Below are 16901 nucleotides of genomic sequence, written 5' to 3' on the forward strand. Positions count from 1 at the left end.
TGCATCATCGAGAAGGTTAGAGAGGCTACGATTTCCAAAGAGATCTGAGAGCAAGCTACATGACCATGGAAGACATATATAATCTAGGTCTAGAGGAAGATATCAGGGAGTCAAATGATATCAAAGGCGTGGTGAAAGCAGAAGCCATACATATGGGTGAATCACTGGAATCCAAGAGATAAATTACATGGGCAAAGCTAAAAATAGCCATGAGACCGTAAAACTCTTGTAAAATACAACTGCCGCAACAAACGTTTCAATCAACGCTACGATAATCGTCATGTCAACCACAACCGTTTCAACAATCGCCACGATGACATCCACGACAATCACCATGACGATCGATACGACAATCGCGGATACAACTACTATGACAACCGCCACAACTGTTGTAACCATAGTCAAAGTCATGGTCAGCGATGATTACTATAGATGCGACAATCGATACAACTACCTTCGCCGTGGTCATCATAGACATAACACTCAAAACAGCAATTGTTTTCCTAAATATTTGCCTAGGCCAACCATTACAACAATGATAACTATAACAATAACAGATCTTATGATTATAAATATTGTGACTTTCAATCGAACACCAAAAATACTATGAACATCGAAGAAATCGATGATGAGGATGTCACAAACACTGGCGTTAAAGAGTACAATCTCCAGAATCTGGAGGTGAACAATCTGGGGTCAATGACACCAGATATAATGCGTGCAATATCAAGGTGAGCATAAACGACATACCCATGTTGATGCAAGTAGACACTGGCACCAGGTTCACGATATTACCGAGGCACACAGCTAAGGCTGTAGGGATAGCCACGACACGCAAGACCGATATGAGGCTGACAGGGTATGACGGCAGCGCTATCAAAATCATAGGCTTAGTAAATGTTAACGTGAAGTTTGAAGGAAACACACAAACGGTGGAGGCAGTCGTTGTGGATAGTGATAAGTGCCCCCTGTTAGGACGTGTATGGCTCCATGCCTTCAATAATATATTAAAAACGTTCATTGTTGGTAAAGTAGACAATGATCTCGAGAAGATGAAAAAAGATCTTTAGTTAACACGCTCCAACAAACCCAAAATGATCAGGCAAGTGAAGATTCACTTGAAGCATGATGCTGCGCCTAGAATCATACCCCCTAAAAAGTGCCATATGCCAGGATTGGCGTAATTACTCGTGCGTTGGACGTATAATATCATAGAGCATGTATCTCAAATCAGATGGACAAGTCCACGGAAACCTGTTTTCAAGAGAGACGATACCATAAGGCTGTGCGCTGGCTTTAAAGACACCATAACCCTGATATACATCAATGGGCAGAGTACAACCCAGGGAAATGATCTTGGCAAAAACAACAATTTTGTCAAGGGACCAGTATGAATAATGATTTAACAGGTTGTTAGTCCACTCTACATGTCCAAGGAAAACTTAGGAGGGATTTCTTTGGAGAGTGGAATGTTGATATGTCACGTTAAAAAGAATTATAATAATGATAATATTTAAAAAATCTCAATTTAACCGTAAAGTTACCTATTACTTTACGGACTGATTTTTATTTCTTTCATCACATTATATCCATTAAATGGTTTGCTATATAACACTGCAAGCGATGAACTAAAATTGTTAACATTTCATGATTGGTTTTATATCATATATAAAGAAATGTAAAAAAGAAACAGAGCATAAAAAAATGTGACGCTCGATATTGTTATTATATTTGAATGAAATGATCTATATAATAAAATTATTGTTATTATATTTGAATCAAATGATCTATCTAATAAAACATATTTATATCCCAGTCTATTCTCACATATTTCAGGAATAATTATACTTTTTCGCTAATCTTCAGGAATAGTTCCTTGGGTGAAAATTAGATTGGCTAAATTCGTTAACCATTTAATCCCTAAATCATCAGAACTTTTAAATATTTCTGATACCATGCTGGTTAATTCCGCTGCTTTTTTTTGATCTTTTTCAATGCTCTCGTAATTTATTCTAGTAATATATCGCTATTTTTCCTTCCATATTTTTGAGACATTTAACACCTACCACATCCTGCTACTTTTTTGCCACTCGTCATATTTCCCATTCTTTCCGCAAATTCCATGTCTTTAGCAAACTCGTGCATTTGTTCTTCTTACGGTTTCGCCATTAATTTCTTGGTATTACTCTTTGCCACCTTGTACATATCGTTATCACTTTTTTCTTTACTATTATATCATTTGTAACACCTCCGTTTCTCGTCCAGAGCTTTCGCTACCTCAGAATTCTACCACCATGTCTCCTTACGTCTAGGCGGCCCTTTTGTCCATCCACAAATCTCCTCAGTTGCTCTCATCCAAGCTTTTTCCATCATTTCCTTGTCATTTACCCCAGTATTTGTGCGACCTCCGTTAATCTTATCGTAAATGTCATATTGAATTGACGTCTAGCACTCTCCTCCTTCAATTTCTAAACCTTCAGCCTTGGCACAAACCTTCTTTTAGTTATCCTGGCGCCTTTAAAAGTGAGATAGTCGGTGCTGCTCAATACATTCTTCCCCCAGTATCACTTTCACATTTTTTTACTATGCTCCTATCACATCTCCTCATTAACAAATAATCCACCGCACTTTTAGCAATACCCGAATTGCAAGTAACCCGCTTCTCTAATTCTTTCTTAAACATTGTATTAAAAATAATCATATCCATAGCATCACCAAAATCCTCTCCCCTTCCGGATTTCTCGTGCAGTAATATAATTTGTGTATATTATATAAACCTGTCCCATCTAAGTTCGCTCCTCTAATAGCTTTGACAGTAGTATCGGACCAAAAAACTCTATGAGTTATGGGGTCGTAGTCGATAGAGATGGCATTTTTTATGGGAGAACCAGCTTGGATGGGTACTATGACGTCGTTGTGGTCTAAGGTATCCAGTGAGATAATCCTAATGTCCGTGCGTCGGGCCAATAAAATCATACGTTCTAAGCCTTTGATATAATAGGGGGGAATATATTTTAAACTCTAGATAGTTAAGTAATGTTTTTAATGCAACTAGTTATTATTTGCATTTGGGGAAAAAAATAACTGTAACTTGATATGTATCAAAAATGTAATATTGTAAAGACAAAAGTACCTGTTTTCTTTTAAAGTTACTTTTTAAAATATAATTTATATATATATATATATATATCTCATTCATTATCTTCATATATTTTAAATATAATGCTTATTAAACAAAATGTCTTAATAAACCAAATGCTGCTGTAGAATGTTTGTTTATAAGAAATTTTTATAGGAAAATTTATTCTTAGAAAATACAGTCATGCCTTTAGACGACTTCAATTTTGCAAATAATTTATTGATTAAAACCAAAATAAAAAATTTTTAAGCCCAAATTTTTATGAATAAATATTATATTGTGATATTTATATAATAATTCGGTGAAAATAATATTATATGATACAATTCTTACGTACAATTATATCTTTATTTAAATTGAATTTCATTTAAATTACTTTTAATAAAATTAATAAATTGCAAAATTCTTTTATAATAAAAAAAGATTATATCGAAAAATATGAGATATGTAAATAATTTATAAAATAACTTGCAAAACTAGTAAGTTTTGAAATGTAACTGCAACTAGTTACTTCTGGGAAAATGTAATTTGTAACTATAACTATTTGTCTTTTTGTGGGTAATTTGTAGTGATGTTAAAGTAACTAGTTACCTGTAACTAGTTACATTTTGGCTAAAAAATAACTGTAACTAGTTATATTTTTAAAATAGTAACTAGTAACTGTAACTAGTTAAAATTTTTGAAATGTAACTGTCAAAAGTAACTAGTTACTTTTAAAGATATATTCAAATAATTAATTTTATTTTTAATATGTTGTGATAAATTAATTAAAATTTTGTGAAAATGTCTGATTGTTCCCAACAATAACACAAATACTTATATGTATGGCAGATGTGCAGGGATTAAAATATTGTCAACCTCTAAAGGATACTATATTAGCTAGTATTGAAAAAAGGTAAATAAAATCAAATAATTATTTATAAATTAATAATATCATGTTATAGGTTTAATAATCTTTATGATAATGACAACATCATTGCTGCAATTCTTCACCCTTTATAATCTTTATGATAATGACAACATCATTGCTGCAATTCTTCACCCTTTATTTAAAACTGACTGGCCTTGGATTAGGCAAGAAAGGAATAAAGCAAAAAAGGAGGAAATTTTAAATTTAATAAATACCTTAATACCTCAAAGTGAATCCCAGACGAATGAATCATGCTCAAAACCAACATCACTTGATGTTGTTGGATTTTTTGACCTAAAGCGCCAAAATATTCTGGATAATGAACTTATAGAAAACTTTATCAAATCTAATAACAACACTTTTTATTTATATAACGATTTTTCAAAGTTAAAATTACTCTTTATTAAATATAAAGTTGTTCTAACATCAAGTGTTCCCTTAGAGCGCTTATTCAGTCTAGGTAAGCTCATTTTTGGAGATAAACGAGCACGTCTCCTAGATAATAACTTTGAAATTAATTTGTTGTTAAAAGCAAATAAACATTTATTAGATTCTAATTTTTATGAAAAATAAATGTTTTTTTTTCAATGCAAATATATATTTTTATATTCGATGTAAATATTCAATTTTGCGATATTTTTTTATATAAATAAATTGTATATTATTTTAAATAACTGATTATACTTTGTTTATCCTAATTTTTTTTATATTAAATAAATGCATTTAATAAATAAATAATGCGCATATGAAGGATGTATAAAGTAAGTAACTAGTTACTTTTGAAAATAACTGTAACTAATAACTAGTTACTTTTGTAAAAATGTAACTAGTAACTGTAACTAGTTATGTTTTTGTGAATGTAACTAGTAACTGTAACTAGTTATGTTTCAAAAGTAACTTTTAACATCACTAGTAATTTGCAACTGTAACTAAAAAAAATTTCACAGCATTAATTACCAGATATATTATTATTATTGCTGTTTTGTTATGTATAATAACTTTATGAAAAAATTTTAAGATATTTTCAAAAATATTTTTTTATATTTTAATAATTTACCATTAATTCTTTAAAGTTTATAGTTTAAATGTATTTTACATAAGGTATATTATTATATATATTTTTAAAAAAATGTAAGATTTGAGATATTTAAAAAATATTTTTTCTTTAATTTCTTAAATAATTTACTAATAAACATTAAAAACATTATTAAAAATAAAAAAAGGAACATTAAAAAATAATAATAATTTCTTATCCAAACATTGAACCTTGAACAGAGACTATTATTACTTTAGATAAAAAAACTTATTATCTCCACTTCTCCTTCAGATTTTTACATAATTTAAGTTTGTATGTATTACAACTATGAAAAAAATAAAAATTTAATCTCCAACTCCAACCAGCGGCTGAGATATGGGTCTCTAAATGTCAAAAAATAGAGGGGGGATGCACTGTGTTTAATTTTAGATATAATTGAAGTAAAGTCAATATAAAATCCGAAAATGATCATATCGGCATTTTTCTCTCAATTTTTTTATATGGATATAGGTATAAATGTGCAAAATTTCAAGTTGGGCCGAGCTTGTAATAGGATTCCCCATTCAAAAAAGGAAAAGTGTCAAACATAAAAGGATAAGGATCAATCAAAAAAGGAAAAGTCCCAAAGACTTAGGAAAAAGTTCGATCAAAAAAAGGAAAAGTATTATACAAAAAAGGAAAGGTTAAAAAGGAAAAGTGTCAAACAAAAAAGGAAAAGATCCAAAAAAAAGGAAAATCGTTATTTTTTTAAATTTTTAGTTTTTTTTAATTTTTCTTCTTATTATATTTCTAACTTTTTGCAATCTCCTTAAGTCAGTTTTAATCTTAATTTTTCTTAATTTATTTTTCTTTTCATTTTTGATAATTCCTTATTATTTTTTTTACTCGCCCATTACTCCATTTAAATAGATCTTTTGATTAGCTATCGATTAATACCCTTCAAAATGTTGATTTCTTAAGGAACCCTTTTAAATCCCGTGATGATCCCGGATAGTTCTGATCCTTTTAAAAATTAAGACATATAATATACATCATAATTGTAAAAGAATAATTTGATATGCAAAAAATATTTTTAAAAAAATTTGATTGTAAAGAGAAATAAAAATTAAGTGAAATTTAAAAGATAAAAATATAAGGAGAAAAAAAATCATAAAAAGTCAAAAAATTGTTTTGTAAGATGAAAAAAAAGGAAAGAATTGTTAAAAAGTGATATAAAATATGAAATAGAGATGTGAAGAAAAATAACAAGGTAAATTAAAAAAATTATTTTAAAAAAAAGACATGGTAATAGATAGTCTCTTTAAATTTTAATACATTAAGATGATACGAAAACGATCATGTTTTTTAATGATGGAGATTATATATATTAGATAAATAATGATGAATCAAGTTTATCAGACTTCAAGCTAGTCCTTTTTTCATCAAAAATCCGATTAACCGATGAAAATACCCTTTAGCTGCTATCCAAGGAGCAGGGAGAGTCAGGAATTTCCAAGCTAAAACACATAAAATAGGAAAGTAGGTTTAGTGAGCCTTATAATTCAAGATGTAGTCATCTTATTTCGATGAAACAAAATGATTATTGAGCATATTTCTAATATATAATTTTTGGGTCTTGCCTCCGGTTGAGCTACTTCTCAAAGCCCGATCCGTATCCGAGAAAAAATCTTCAATATCCGAGTCCGAAGCTCGGACAGCCCATGCAGTCCTCTAGTTAAGACTAGGATGTGATAGAATCCAACCACATAAATATATTGCAACTTTTGGTCCTAAATGAGAGGCATGAGACTAAACTGTTAATGCCATACATCAATAAATTTAATAATAAATCGAAAATTAAAAGCAGCTCAGGCAGGGCCGATTTTTATAAAATTTATTTAAATTATATCTATTAATCAGTTGGAAAATCATAAAATAGAGAAATAATTATTTATTTACTTACTGCTCATATTTTCAATCTCCCTTTGAAACAATTGCAAAATTTTTTAAAATAATGAAATTTAAAAAATTCTGGGTCGAGCCGTAAAATGATCATATATAAAAATCCGAGCATATCCAGGCCATAAATATAAAATAATTATTATAAAACTTATAATGTGCATTTTGTATTCTAGTACTAAACCATTTTTAGTCCAGGAATTCAAGGACATGATGGCGTGCATCTTGATTTAAAAGTTTTTTATAATTAGGCTTTTAAAATGCCTATTTAAGGTTACGGTCATCATTGCCTATTTAAGGTTACGGTCATCATCCATTTCTTTTTCTATATTCATCTTATATAATTTTGCAAGGTTTGTGGACATTACATTTTATGTCAGGAATAGGCCTAAAACGAATTATTTGTTATTCTGAATTCGATTCGATTCAATTCGTATTTTACGAATACGAATAGCACAATTTAATGAGCAAAATTATTTGTATTATTTGAAATTATTTATTTATAAATATTCGTAAATATTTTATTGTAAGTATAATAAAAATGAAGTAATTAAATTTTCCTAGTAGATATCATTTCGTTTTATTTAATTTTATTTCCTAATATCAAATAATACATAATTTATTAATTTATATTTTTTGATAAAGTTATGAGAAGGGAAACGCCCCAACAAAGTAAATTAAAATATAATTATTTTATTTTGATGGTTTCCTTTTAATCATTTTTGGTGTTATGAACAAGTAATCGAACATTTAAATTCATTTGGTGTCAATTTTATAAACGCTATCAGTGAGATTGAGAAAATAGAAAATAATTATGACTTAACAAATATTCATACTATAAGTGTTAAAAATCAACTAACAATAAAAAGGGGTAAATATAATAAAATTTTATTTTAATTTAATACATATTGAAATTAAATATGGACAAGTAATTAATTAACAAGATTAATCGTTGAAAAGAAATGTGTTGGAAATTTAATTAAAAATAAAAAATGTGTTATAGTAAAAAAATATTTATTAATTTTTTAAATTTTTCTTAAATAATAAAAAAAAAATGTTTAATATAGAATCTTTATTATCCAATAGTAATATTTTTTTCCAATTTAAATGAAAACTTCCAATCTTCGTCGAGAATTCAAAGACCAAAAAGAATAAACAAATATTGGAATAAAGAGAAAATAGATATAGTTACTAAAATATTATCAATGCCTGAAATACAACAGATGAAAATTAAAGACATTGCAAAATACGTCGAAATGTCTATAGCATCAATTCATAAATTTAGACGGGATTCCCAGAATGGAGATCCTTTAAAAGAATATAATATTCAAAAAAGAGGAAGTAAAAAAAAGATACTTCAATAATTAGACGCATCATAAGTTTATTGCTTAATAATAGAAAATTTACCTCCTGGTAGTCCAAAAACAACAATTAGCAAATATATAAAAAATATAGGTTGGTCGAAAAAAAGAGCTGGCAAGGAGCCTGATAGAAGAAATACTCCTGGGGCAATAAATATTCGTCAAATCTATTGTGTAAAGATCTTAAATACCCCAAGAGAAAAAAAATTTTTCTTAGATGGAACTGGAATAAACTTGCACGTTGTACCAATCTACGCCTTGGCACCATACAATGTCCGTCCAATAATAAAAATTCCATCATCTAAGGGTAAAAATGTAAGCATACTTTGTACAATTGGAATTGGAGGGGTAATAATCAAAGGAGCTTATAATGGGTTGTTATTCCGTGATTTTATGACAGAGCTTATCAGTGTCTTACCACCAGATGCAATTATTGTAATGGATAATGCATCTATCCATAGAAGCCATCTTATCGTTGCATATAAGGATAGGATTGAATATCTACCACCATATTCACCTCGGCTAAATCCCATCGAAAATTTTTTTGGAGTATTAAAAAATAAATATCGGAGATGAAATTATAAGGAATATTATTCAGCTCTTACACGGATTTATTCCTTATGATTTTACTAACTTTTACAATCACATGCAAAGCTATTTGGAAATGGGTTATCGCGGGCAACTGATTAATTAGGTAATCCTTTTAATTAATTTGTATTAATAACTATATTAACCCTTTTAATTTCTAAAAAGGTACCATCATCAAATTCGTGGAACAATAGAATATTTTGATAAATTATAATTATAATTTTTATGTATTAATTATTTTATTGAAGTTATTATAAAAATGTATAGTATTATCATATTTTTATCGAAATAAATGGATGCAAAATTTCAAAATAGATTACATTTAAAAAATTCTAAAATATTTTTAAATATCAAAAAGACTTTTTACAAAAAATCATTTAGAATTTTAGATAAAATTTAATCAAAAATCTAACTTGAACATTCTCAAAGAAGATCAAAAAAAAATTTCCATTTTTTATCACAAATTATATATTTACAACATAATTTCTTTTTATTAATTTAAAAACGATTAATCTTGTTAATTAATTGCTTTCCATAATTAATTTCAATATGTAATAAATTAAAATAAAATCTAATTATATTTACCCCCTTTTTATTGTTAGTTGATTTTTAACGTTTCACTGTATCAACAATATTAGATCCTAAACTAAAAATGGAATTTTTTGAACTACCAACATCATATAACATACAACTCTATTAGAAAAATTTAAGGATGTATATAATGAATACAAAGTGAAAGATAATATTAATACACGGGATAGAATTTTCAAACAAAATAACATCGCATCAATATTTGAGGTGGAAACATATCTTAATGAATTAAGAATCAGTTCTAATAAAAGTCCGCTAGAATGGTGGAGATTGCATGGGGATCGTTTTCCTGTGTTATCGAAAATGGCAACTGATATATTCAATTCAGGGATCTTCGACTTCATGTGAGCGGTTGTTCTCAATAGGAACACATATGATAATGAAAAAGAGAATGTCTTTGAAGGAAAAAAATATTAGAAAGACTTTATACTTAAAAACTGGTTATTATCAAATTCGGATCTAGCATAATTATATTTTTGTGTATTATATTTTGATGTTTATTAAATGAGATTATTGTATATTTTTAGAAAATTTTAATAAATTTTGAATATTAAGATTGAAGAAATAATAAATATTTTTTATAAGCAATATTCTAAAAATCCAACATTTTTGGTTGTTTGGATAACTATGAAATCATTGGGTTTTATTTTTTTATTTTCTGTAAATTTTTATATGCTAATGACAATTAGTTTTAGAATCCTAAAAAGTGTCATCTTAAAATATTACATCTGTTTATAATTTTTTTGCAAAAAATTATATATTTTTTATAAGCTTCAAAATTTCGAATCGAATCGAATAATGATTTTATTCTTTTTATGAAAACGAATAATAAATTATTCGATTCGTATTGTACGAATACGAATATCGCAATTATTCGATTCGTTTTTTAGTAGGCCTAGTCAGGAAAAAAGAGGCGCCGGTTCCTGGTATTTGAACTTTTTATAAAAATATGCATATTATACGAAGAGTGGATAAAGAAAATTTTCGAAGAAAAGATATTACATCCTAGATTCAATATGAGAAAAGAAAAAAATGTGAATAAAACATTATATGATCTATTTTTTATATTTCCAAAATGGATTATTTCCTGCTCATTTATTAATGCTTATCCACAATCTTACTTCTATGGTCAAATCTTATATAAAATTATGACCCTTATGAAAATTAAATAAATTTAAGATAAATATTAAATAAAAACCTTTATAACATGTGCGATTATCTTCCAAGAGTTTGACACCAGTAGGACAAGCGCAAGAATAAAATGGATCAAAGGGGGACATTAGACATAGATGAGAACATTTCCCATTATCTTGACCGCACGTGTTAGGACCTGCAATCGTTGGTATTGGATTCGTAAAAAGATGAAATTTTTTGTATTTATCATATATTCAATTTAACAAATTAAAAATATCAAAAAATCGGCTTACAATATGGCTGCGAGGCACGCTCGAAAACATGCAAATCGGTTGGGGAGTAGAGACCATCGACCAAGGTAATCTATCAAATTATTTGCAACATTGATATTATATTAACCTTTAACTCAAAAACTATTATAGTAAAATATTATGTTTATAATATATATGAGTAAAAATGCACAAGATATTCGGTGCAATGCCTGGGCCTAATCTTAAGGCTGGGATTCGGTTCTTCTAAAATGATAGCACTTATCCGGATCTTCTAATATATCTTTATCTATATTTAGATATAAATATCAGACCTGCAGGTCCGGCCCAGCCCGGGCCATATTTCATTTTTTTAAATATACCCGGGCCGTGCCTAAAAAAATAAAACCGAATATTTTAAATCGCCATTAGCTATAAAAATTATAATTTCCATAAAAGCCTTCCCAACCTTTTTCAGATGGTGATAGAAAAAAAAATATTTGTTGGATTTTTATCATGAAGATGTTAAAGTATCTTATGATGCCTTATTAGCTGAATAACTATGTTTATAAGATTAACTATGATTGATACAGTCCCAAAAAATGCTATGGATGCTCTGCATTATTTCAAACACATTTTAGATTATATTCCCAATGTATTAAAAGGGTTTATATATATTAGCAACTCTTCCCAATAGTAAACTAATGAGAGAACATTCTCTTTTTTAAGAATAACTGAGCCCTGCAGAGGTACCATTTGCAGCGCACGACCCGGGTTTTTTAAAGATTTTTACGGCTAATCTCAATTTTCAGGCCCGGCCCGGCCTTTTATAAAATAAAATTTTCAGGCCCGACCCGGATTTTTTTTAAAATAAATTATATTTATTTTTGATTTTTATAGCTAATAATAACGATTTCAAATATAGGCTGTTATAAAATAAACAGTCCGGCCCGGATATTTTTTTTAAAAAAATTTTCAGGCCCGGCCTAGATGTTTTTTTAAAAAAATTCAGGCTCAGCCCGGGTGTTTTTTTAAATAATTTCGGGCCGGGCCTGCATATCTCTGAAAAACATACCAAGAAATACAACTTTTGAAAGTAGATGGAAAAGTTTGGATCTTTTGAATATTCATAGGCATTTGACAACAAGCAAGGATGAGATAATTGAAAAATTAGCTCAATCCCAACGAAGATTGAATTTTACATTGTAAATATATAACATACAAAATACAATTATTTCCTAAGCTTTTTGTGTATTAATTTATATTTCTAACATTTAAATTTTTTATACTTTATATATAAATTTTAAAGCTCAAAAAATTCAAATTTCTATTTTGGGTCATTTAAGTGATTCTTTACATATAATTTTTTTATAATTCACATTAATTTAAAATTGTGTATTAGAAATAGTTATTAGTCCTAATAAATTTATGCTTGATATTTTTAAAAAACAATAATATTTCTTAAAAATTTTTATTATCCTCCCCCCCCCCCAGACCAAATTCCTGCGTACGCGCCTGACGAAAGAAATATATTATTGGAAATTTGATACATTATTAAGATGTCTAAAGGACATTTGCCCCTACAACCCATCAGTTTGGTACATTTAATAGAAATTCGAAATTTAGTATAAAAGTGAAAATATCTTGTTATTGGTAAATTATCAACAAAATTTTAACCCTAATTTGTAGTTTCGTATAGCGTCATTTATTTTATGCAAATAAAAATTTCAATATTTGGTAAAAATGCATATTTCAGAAGAGCTGATAGCTTCTCCAAGGTTTACACATCGTATGTAAAATAATCGGCTCTTCTAACTCCATAAAAGCTGTTACTGCTTGATGGCGGAGACTCTATCTCGTAGGAAAAGGTTGCAATTTCTTTCTCCCTGTTCGACAATTTCAGAATAATTATTATTTGACTAGAAATTTAAAATGGTAAATAAATATTACGCCACTAAAAATTTGAAAATAATAAGATAATATTACGCCGGAAAACTTGAAATCGAAATTAATTGATAAACTTAGTGATGAATGTGATAATAAATAATTAAATATATATTTAATATGAGATAGGAATAAATATTAACAAATATAAATTAACATAGTACTGTGCAAATATAATTCAAAACATTTCCATATTAATTTATTTATTTGAAAATAAAATTATTTGACTTGTAAAAAGTTGTAAAAAGTTGTAAAAATAACATATTTATATATTCTTATTAATTTTTATAAGTTAAAATTTTTATTTACAAACGAATTAAAAAATATGGAAATGTTTTAAATTAAATCTACACAACACTCTAAACAAAAATATTTTTGAAAAATATATCCGGCATCTGCATTTTTTGGCTTGGGGGAAGGGGGGGGGGGGGTGATTTGTCTCCCTGCCCCCCCCCCGCTGTGTACGCCAATGTCTTTCGTACAATTTTTTATTATTCATTTTTTATTAATGATAACCATTGATTGTCATAGATACATGTTATATATCCATTTATTTTTTCATATATTAAATTTGCATTAATATTTGAGTGAAATTTTTGAAATTTGAGATTCAGTTGAATTTGAATAAAATATAACTTAAATTTTTACTTTGGAAATTGGATAAAAATATAAAAATTTTGCGTTGCTAATATTGATAGAGCTTTATTGAATCTTTCTTCTATAATTATTTGCTCTTTCTCATATTCGTCCTATATAATATAGGAGAAATCTATTCATTGAAATCGATTTGCTATGTCTTTAATTTTTTCTTAGAATAGGCAAAAAACTCTTGATGAAAAGTTATTTGTTCTGAAACATATCGTTGTAAACTAGCCCTGGCCACTATGTTCGACTGTATTCGACTCCATCACATGCATTTTGTCATGAGATGTGGCCCATAAATGCCACTCCGCTTTTATTCCGAAATCATTTTCATGGTGGCAGATATTTTTGCGATTCTCATAAATCCTTGCACTTCAACTTGAACGACAAAGGCATCATTTCCTGCAAATTCAACTTGAACAGTATATTCTCTTTCATTTTATCTCGGATAAAAGGTGTGCTAGCGGCTGAAATAAACGGCTTTCTTATTTTTTTTTACCGGTCTAAATAACACCACAATATTTAAAATTTTAATGGGGTCGGCCGAAAATGGGCCTTTTGATTGAATTGACATGGATGGCCCAGAAATTCAAAATATTTAGAATAAAAAATAACGATATCTTATTAGTAAATTAGCAACAAAATTTTAAGCATAATTTGGTATTGCGATCTATTTTTTGCAAATAAAAATTCAAATATTTGGTAATGCTTAAAAACAAGGGTATAAAGCAATATATGCAAACCGAAAGTTAAAGATTCAAATTGGAGCCAAATTTTCTTTTATGATAGACCTTTAAAGATTTTTTTACCTAAAATGATATATTGAGATATAAGCATTTTAATAATTTTACAGATTCAAAATTTATAATTTATTGCACATCTGAGGCCCTGCATCACGGGAAGCAGATGTGCTATGAGCTAAAATAAACGGATTTTTCATTTCTTCACTATCTAAACAAGTCCAGAATTTTTAACAATTTTAAAAATGGTCGGCCGAATATGTGCCATTTTTGATCGATTATTAACTATTACTATTCAGAAAAGATTACAGGCCTTCTGTAAATACCTTTTAGCCTAAGCGTGTCAGCTCTAATTTTTTGACGAACGATGGGTCGTTTTCAGTGCTAAAAGGACTATTTTATTATATGGATGATGCATTGGTGATGGCAAGACCTCCTGAAGAACATGAAAGAAGATTGGAAGAAGTGTTTAGAAGAATTAAAGAAAAAGGATTATAAACGAGTGCCGAGAAAAACGTGTTGGGAGTAACGTATCTCGAGCAGAAGATTAAGAGAGATGAGGCTACTGGTTAAATGGCGAGAATAACCAGGATGTGTAGGCCGATAATAAAGTGGAGGTGCAGGCCTTTCTGGGGATGGTAACTTATTATCGCCGCTTTGTGAGAGGTTTTGCCCTGATAGTGGCGCCATTGAATAAATTGTTAAAGAAAGGAGAACGGTTTGAATGAAAAAATAAATAAGAGGCGTTTGAGGAGTTGAAATGTAGAATTGGAAACCTATTTCAGTATGCTTCAATAACGATCTGGAGTGGTGCTGGCCGTTTGTGGAGCATTGTTACATTGCATAGGTGATTTAGAAAGTCCGGTTTTGCTTTTCTCGGAAGGTTTTAGAGCGACGGAAGCAAGATATTCAGTCCTTGAACAGAAAGCGTTGTTATATTTATATTAACAAAGTATCGAGAATATTTGATTGGGTGTAGATTTGTTATATATATATGGATCACAAGTCGTTAGTATGTCTATTCCGAAAGGACAATAAAGAGTATTGTCGCCCAGATTACAAAGGTGGCTAATATGGGGGAGGAAGAGAAAATTATCTATTGGATATTTCTCCATGTGCGGAGCTGGAAAGGATTTGGCAGTGATAGAGACGAAGAAGGGGCGGAGAAATGAACAAGTGTTTCGAATGGTAGCCGGAATATCTGGAGGTGGACCAGTAACGTGGAAAGAACTTAAGAGGGTTAGGGTTATCTTAAAGGATCGCGAGTTGACGCGAATTAAGGAGTACATAATGGGTAAAAAGGCATGACGAATTGGGAATAGAAGTTTTAAGTATATAGAAAGAACTAACGATAATAGACAGGTGTTTGTTAGGAGAAAATCGAGGAGTGGTACCGCTAAAATTAAGAGGGACGATATTATCCATGATTCATGCAGGGCATCAGGGATTTGAACCTATGGAACAAAGTGAAAGATAGTAAGTTTGGTGACCAGGAATAAATAAAGAATTTTTTAAAGACGAATTTAAAACAAAGGTCATATAAAAACAATTAACGATTATAAAAATATAGCGTAAATATAAAAAAGTTTTTAAAAAAACCTGAATAGAAAAATAAATTAAATCTAAAAAAACAAAGAGATCGGTTTACTTGCATAGCTATATGGAATCAATTACTTTCATGAATAGTGATCGTTTGTAATAGATGGCTTCATTACGATCCCACTTAGCTTAATTTTCTCCCTAATAATTAAGGTTGTGCCGATCCACATATTTTTCATCCGATCCGATATTGGTTCTAAACCGATCCGATATTTATATTGATTTTTCACCACCCCCTTTGAACCAAATGTAATTAAGAAATCAATATTTTTTATGTAAAAAATTGAATTATGCATTTAATTTAATTTTTTTATTTCTACAATAATTAAAAAAAGTTTACGGATATTGGTAGTATTAAATGAATTTTTCATTATTCCTCCCCGTGAAATTAGAATTCCGTAGATAACGCATTTTGCAAAATTAGCTTTGTCTTTTGTAAAATATTTCCATAATTCACATAAATTCTTTTATTTAAAGTATAAATAATAAAATTGGCGTTATTATTTAAAAAGATTTAAAACTTTTAAAATACTATAAATCTATTTGAAAAAATAAATAAAATTTAAGGGGTGTTGTGCATTTGCATTGTTTAAAAAAAAATATTTAGAAAATATTATTAATGTAAAATAAATATACATAAAATAACAAAAAAAAGAAAAGAAAGTAAAAAGATCGGATCGGTTTTTACAGGTATCGACCTGATCTGATATTTTGGGGAAACGCTAAATTTCGGTGCCGATCTGATCCGATATTTAATATCGGCACAGCCCTACTAATAATGTGATAAATTTAATGATGTCCTCAATAAAAACAACAAAAGTAAAGTATAGAAATATAAGTAGGGGTTGTGTGATGTGTAATATGTTGGCGTTTGCCGCATAAAGGCAAGAAAGACGTATGGCCTAGGGCACAAAATCATAGGAAAGAATACATATAAATTTTTCTGACTTTGAAGGTAAAGTGTGGGGGACGCTTATTCAATGTAGGTAGGATACGAAGAGTTGCAGAGGTTAACAACTCAAGTGATGGTG

General features: G+C 29.0%; 1 protein-coding gene across 1 annotated transcript in view; it reads right to left on the reverse strand.

Annotated features, from left to right (window-relative positions):
• The window catches only part of LOC135927858 (low-density lipoprotein receptor-related protein 6-like), a 173178-nt gene that overhangs the window by 143367 nt on the left and 12910 nt on the right, over positions 1 to 16901 (reverse strand). Inside the window, exons 6-8 of the mRNA XM_065464086.1 lie at positions 10991 to 11060; positions 10762 to 10893; positions 2778 to 2987 (exon numbers count right to left, since the gene is read on the reverse strand). Of these exons, the coding sequence (XP_065320158.1) occupies positions 2778 to 2987; positions 10762 to 10893; positions 10991 to 11060 (412 nt within the window). The remainder of the gene's footprint in view (positions 1 to 2777; positions 2988 to 10761; positions 10894 to 10990; positions 11061 to 16901) is intronic.

The sequence above is a fragment of the Gordionus sp. m RMFG-2023 genome, chromosome 1 (genome assembly GCF_954871325.1).
Source record: "Gordionus sp. m RMFG-2023 chromosome 1, tfGorSpeb1-WG-v2, whole genome shotgun sequence".
NCBI lineage: Eukaryota > Metazoa > Nematomorpha > Gordioida > Chordodea > Parachordodidae > Gordionus > Gordionus sp. m RMFG-2023.